We start from the raw sequence: 6,459 nt of genomic DNA, 5'->3' as shown, positions 1-6,459 counted from the left end.
ACCCGGGGTCATCTGAACCGCTAACCACCAGGTTACCCTGCCCTGCACCTTGTAAAGTGCATTCACATCTATTAACCTCACAGTATTGTGGGGAGACAGGGCAAGGGCTGTGGCCCCAGCTTTACAAGTGAGGAACCCATAGTTCAAAAAGGTGACATGCCCAAGTCACACAGCTAGGAGGACCCTTAATTGGGTCTCCTGGTTCCTTATTTCCGTGTCCACTACCTCCCCCTTCCGTCGCTGTTCCCAAACCTCCATATGCAACCCCAGTCTTTTCCCCTCTCCAGCCCCTCCAGCTGAGTCAGGCTCCCCAAGCCCTAAGGGACAGGTAGACACCCTAAACCTGGACCCTCCGGCCTGCCAGGGCACCCTCAGTGTCCCTGCAGGTCCCCAGGGCCTGGTGGGACTCCATGCTGAGCATCGCAGAGGCCTCTGACATCAGGGACCCTGGCAAGAGCAGATTTACGAGCAGGACTATTTTATACTTTGCAGCTGCCGCCATAAACCCTGCACCCGCCTGGGGAGGGGGAGCAGCTGCGGGGGAACCTCCCGGGCCCTGGAGCCAGCACCAAATCCTTCCTGCTATTTCTGAGCAGCCGGAGGAATCCTGAAATTAAAACCTCCTGAAAAAATGTCAAATCCCTATCCCACTCCAGACAGATCCTTCCCCCAAACCAGATGAAGAGCCAGGATAAAGCAGAGCAGAGCCAGACACAGCACAAGACTGCCCACTGGAGCCCCAAATTCTCACCCAGCTCTGGACGAGACCCAGCCTCAGATGCCCAAGTATAAAATGAGGGGCTGGTCTGAGGCTCTCTGAACTTTAGCGGTTCCCTAAAGTCATGTAGCTCAAACATTCTCACTCTTTAAGATCTATGCTCCAACTACTGGCTGTGTGACCTAGGATAAATTACTTGACCTCTCTGAGTCTCTATTTTTTTCATCTGTAAAATGGGGAGAACTAACCATCATCTCATTAAGAAGGTTGGGAGGAAGAGATAAAATAATATCAGTAGTTCATAGCATTATTTGTAATAGCCAAAAGCTGGAAACCACCCAAACATCCATCAACTGGTGAACAGATAAGTTTTCATACATTCATACAAGGGAATACTACTCAGCAATAAAAAAGAGGGAAATATTGATAGATACAACAACATGAATGAATCTCAAAATATTTATGCTGAGTTAAAGAAGCCAGACCAAAAAGAGAAAAAAAAAAAGAGCACACACTGCACTGTATGGTTCATTTACACAAAACTCCAGAAAATAAAAATGATTCATAGTGACAGGAAGCAGATCAATAGTTGCCTGGGGACTGGGGTGGGGGATGCAGAGGAACAGTAAGGAGAGATTACAAAGGGTGACGGATATATCCATTATCTTAATTGTGGTGATGGCTTTATACACATATGTCAAAATTATCAAACTGTACACTTGAATATGTGCATTTTATTGTGTGTCAATTATACCTCGGTAAAAAGCTGTAAAAAGTAATATGGGTAAAGCGCCAGAAGTGAATAACTGTCCATTTTTAAATGGAGGCTATGCCTGTTATTAATCATTGTGGTTGCATCTGGATGATTCTTTTATGAAGTTTCATCTCCTCCACTAGAATATAGCCTCAGATCTGTTTTGTTAACAGTTTCTCCCCAATACCTGGCACAGAGTATGTGCTCATTAAAGAATTACGGTTGGAAAACAAAAGATCTAGGACCCTGCTACTCGCTCCTGGGCCACGTTGGAATCCAGAGTTTTAATTAATCCCAACGAAGGAAAACTGGATGATTCCAAGTGTCTATGAATGAAAACAGAGACAGGCACTGGGCACTCACTGTCATCACCCCGGGAGGCAGGGTGGGGTTGGAACAAAGAAGGGGGACCCAAGATGAAATGCAATGGATACAAAACGCACGTGCCCACCCTACCATCAGCGGAGGGCCTCTACTTTTGGACCACAAAGTTCTAAAACGAGGCAGGAGCCTCAGCGCTGAAGAGTCCAGGCTGAGGAGCCACAGACCTGGGTCCAAATACCAGCTATGCCCAGCTGTGTGACCTCAGGCAAGTCACTACACCCTCTGAGCCTCAGTTTTCTCATCTGTAAAATGGGGGTAATGATATTGCTGCTCTCTCTGAAAAGAGTGTGGGGAGGGTTAAATGTGGTTATGGATGTGTGGGCACGATGCCTTCCTTCAGCCTTACACACATGCGCACACACACGGAGCACTTGCTATGTGCCAGGCACCGTGCTGAGTGCTAGGGAGACAGTGGTGGACAGACCCCCAGGCCCCTCTCCTCATGGACTGTGAATGTTACCTGTGACAACTGCCTGGCCGCACCCTCAGACATGATGATTTCATTGGTCTGGGTGGGGTCCAGGAGTCAGGATTTTTAAAAGCTCCCAGGTAATCCCACTGTGCAGGTGGAGAGCCCTGCCAGGTGGGGTAGGATCATCCTCTCTTTACACACATGGAAACAGAGGCCCAGAGAGGTGAGGTGATTCACCCAAGGTCACACAACCAGGAAAGCGTGGAGCTGGCATTGACCCAAGTGGTCTCACCCCAGATCCCAAACCACTCTGAGCACCCCAGAAGGTTAAGGATGATGTGCTCAGCACACAACGGCCTGGGAAGTGTGGGTTCTGCCCCTCCTGCCCACACCCCGGACATGACCTCAGCCAGATTATGCCCAGCCTGTCAAGCGATCAGAGCAGGGCAGGACATGGGAAAGAGGGCTCTTCAGCAACCCCCAACCCTACCACACGTCACCAGGAGCCCCATTCCCACACGAGCTAGGGTTCATGTCTCGGGGTGGGTTCGCTCGCCTTCCCTCTCCCCCTCGAGGGCAGCAGTGGGCCTGGCCACAGGACAGACTCCCAGGCTGGGGGCCCGCAGTGAGGTTTTACAAGCCCTGGGAAAGTGGGGCCCTGGTTGTGCCCTGGCAGCCTCCCGGATACCTGGGAACACTGGAACCCCTCACCCACACGCTTAAGTCCCTTTCTTCCCCCACCCCCCCACCCCCGCTTGGCCCTAGCCACACACGCTCCCACCACGGTCTCCCTCCACGGCTCACTCCCCGCTTGGTGCCAGCCAGATGTGTGTGCATAAACAGCCCCTCCTGGGTAACTCCATCACAGAGGCGGGAGCAGAGTGGAGCGGCTCTAAGCCTCAGTGGTAGTGGGGCCCTACTGTTCCCTCCCCAAGCACTTCCTTCATTGTCACTCGTTCATTCATCAGAAAAGCAGTAGAGCCCAGCGGAGAACTCAGACTCCAGAATTAGACTGCAGGCCTGGAATCTTGGCTGTGTGACCTGGGCAACTGACTTCCCCTCTCTGGACTTCAGTTTCCCCATCTGTGACATGGGGATAATAACAGTGCCCACCTCGTAGGGTTGCCATGAGTTAATGATGTCCCCTGTTTTAGAGCAATGCCTGGCACATAACAGATGCCCCTTAATTGTAAGCAATTTTTATCATCCTTGAGCCCAGGGGACTGTGGAAGAGAGGCTGGGTGTGGGGTGTCCAGGAAGACTCCCAGGAGGAGGGGACATCTAAGCCAGAGGCTAGAAGATGAAAGTTAGCAAGGCAAGGACGGGGGTGGAAGGTTGTCTTAGGCAGAGGGAATAGTAGCTGTAAAAGCTCAGAGGTGAGGGAGAGGTTGACTCCTGCACTGGGGCTCAGACCACCTCCTTTATCCCCCACCAGCAGTCCCTGAGGACACAGGCTGTGGCTAAGGCCACACACTCCACGTTCTCTGGAGGGCCCACTGAGCACCAATTGGGAGCCACTGACCAGGATGCTGCTGATTGGGAGATGTCTCCCTGCCTGCTCCCCACAGATCGCCAACGTCCGCTTCTGTCTTACCTGCATTTTGCCTGTTGTGAGGAAGCTTCATGCACTTCCCAGCCACACCCCAGCGCTTAGGACCCCGCAGGAGTTCAGGAAGGAGAGAGCCTGTCCCACCCAGAGAGGTTGAGTGACTTGGTCCCAGCCACACAGCATCCGGGTATTCGGTATCTGTATTTCGATTCTCCCTACATCCTTGGGCGGGAGCCTGTCTGGGCTGAGAGAGGGAGGGCCCTTCCCCTACTGAGCAGGACAGTGGCCATTGTGTGTTATGAAACCCAAACCCCGGCCCCCTCCGGGTGGATGTGGGGTCGCCGGAGGAGAGGGGCTGCCCCCATCACCCCAGGGATCCAGCACGTGCTCGCAGCCCAGCCGCATCTGGATTCCAGCTGGCAGCTCCAGCATGCAGGGGGAGCAGTGGCCGCAGGGATGGCCATCAAAGGCGGGGAGGAGGCTGGTGGGCGAGGATACACAAGCCAGGGCTGCCTCCAGCCCCACGCACCACTGGCCAAGGGTGCGGCGAGTGTGGCATTGCCCCTAAGACCCGGCCAGTCCTCAGCCGCTCTGCAGGGTCAGGGGAAACCAAAACCTCAGCCCCAAGCCCCTCCACTGCCCCTTGGGGGAAACGGAGAGGTGGTGGTTCTCCTACAGACACAGTAAGTAGCAGAGGCATGCATGGAACCTGCCTCTGTGGCCACAAGCCCAGGGCTGATGGGGCACAAGCACCGGCCCCTGTTCCCATGGGGCATCCATCCCTCCCTCCGTTTCCCACACCAATCTGCCCATTCAGCCCCTGGCCCCAGAAAGTTGCCCCACCCCCACGGAACAGCCCAGGGGAAATGCTCCCCACCCCCCAGCAGATTCACTCCTCCCCCGCTACTGCCCCAAGAAAACCAGTGACGCTCAGGCCAGAATAAAGTTTTATTGTGCTAGTTTGTTATATCCTAGCACCTGGAGAGTTGTGCAGAGGTTGCGGGGAGGGGGGACGGAGGGATGGGGAACAGGAACCCCCCACCAGAGCCTCCCCAAATCAGGACGGAGCTCAGGCTCCCTTGTCGAAGACTAAAGAATGCTATGGGCACAGGCTGCCAGATGTGAGTGTGTGTGTGTGTGTGTGTGTGTGTGTGTGTGTGTGTGTGTGTGAGTGAAGGGCAGGGGGTCAGGGTCCCCCTGCTCCAGCCTGTTGGAAACCCTCCCTGATCCCCTCAGATTCCCCCAGACTGGGGTCCCCTCACACACAGCCCTGCCCCCCCACCACTTCTAGGTTGCTCTGGGGCCCTGGCAAGAAAGTTCAATTCATTTGCCCCATGCCCGCAGCAGTAGCAGGATGAGAGGCAGCCCCTGAGAGGCCGAGCCTCCACCTCCACAGCCTTCACCCCGGACCAACCAGGAACTGGGGAGGGGGCGCCCTGGAGCACACCTGGAGCTGTAACTTCCAGAGTGCTGTCTTCAGGATTTTACTCTGTAGCTGTAAAACAAAAGTACTCCGCTGCCAAAAGCTTTTTGGGAAAGGCTAAGCGAAATCAGATTCCATGGGCACCTTTACTGCGGGACTTGTCAGAGCCTTGGGGGGCTCCAGGGGGGGTACGCAGAGCAGAGAAGCAATGTTTCCTCAATTCATTCACTGGACCTCAAAATCTTTCTTCCAGGAAACCCAGTTTGGGAAATGCTCACTTAGGAACCTGTGATCGGTGCAGGACCCCTCACGGAAGCTTCCTGACTGACCTGCTTCAAACTCAGGCACCTCTGCGTCTCCCATCTGTTCAACCTCTTCCAAAACTCCTAGTTATTCTGTTTCTCTTTCCTACCTCGATGGAAAGCGGCGACGTTTGCACTGTCACAAGGGACCTGAGACATATGTTTCCCAGCGGATGTGGCTGTGACGGGGACACATCCTCAGCTCCATCTCCCCAGAGGAGCTGTACTTTGGGATGTAGGCCTTGGGGCTGCGGGGACAAATGTTCTCGAAGTCGATGAGATTCCTGAGGGTGGAACAGAGACCAGCATCTCTGCCTGCTGTAGTAGGATCAGACATGCCGGGATTTGCGGTGGGGAGTGGCCGAGTAGGGGGTGTCAGAGCACGGTAAGGGCCGAGGACCTTCCTGTGCCCAAGGAGGTGACCACCAGGGGTCCAACAATCAGGGCCGGCAGCCCTAGAGGCCTGTTAGATGCTGGGGGGAACACTGCCGCAAGCACAGGGGTTTTCGAGGGAACCAGCTGGGCCCCCAGCTCCGAGGGCTAATGAGGGAGCTGCTTCTGGCTCCCCTTGACCTTCAGCGGCTGCCACAGCCCCATCTGCCTGCACCGAGTAGGGCTCCTCTGGCGGCGCCTCTGGTTTCTCTGCTGGGACCCCATGTCCCTGGGCTTCCTGGTCTGCCTCCTGGCTGCCTTTCTCCTCTTCCTCCGACTTGCCCTCCATCATCCTGGCTCCGTCTCCCATGCCCGGGGCGGCCCTGGCGGGAGACTTGAGGTTCTGGGTGGCGGCGAGGATGTCAGCCTGGAGCTGCTGGGAGGAATCCCGGGCCTCGTCGGGCCGGCCGTCAGGGGCGCGGTCAGGGACCTCGCTGAAGGCCCGGGGGCCCCCGGCCCGGTCACTCTGGTCCACATACTTCTTC

General features: G+C 55.2%; 1 protein-coding gene across 1 annotated transcript in view; it reads right to left on the bottom strand.

Moving 5' to 3' along the window:
- Nucleotides 1–6,008: 6,008 nt before the first annotated feature.
- TMEM119 (transmembrane protein 119) overlaps nt 6,009–6,459 on the bottom strand; it is a 1,045-nt gene continuing 594 nt past the window's right edge. The window contains exon 2 of the mRNA XM_007448238.1: nt 6,009–6,459. This exon is cut by the window's right edge and continues 9 nt beyond it. Within this exon, the coding sequence (XP_007448300.1) occupies nt 6,009–6,459 (451 nt within the window).

Source organism: Lipotes vexillifer, unplaced genomic scaffold (assembly GCF_000442215.2).
Source record: "Lipotes vexillifer unplaced genomic scaffold, Lipotes_vexillifer_v1.1 scaffold236, whole genome shotgun sequence".
Taxonomy (NCBI): Eukaryota; Metazoa; Chordata; class Mammalia; order Artiodactyla; family Lipotidae; genus Lipotes; species Lipotes vexillifer.
The sequence above is the reverse complement of the archived record's forward strand: the minus strand, read 5'-3'. Positions and strand labels throughout refer to the sequence as shown.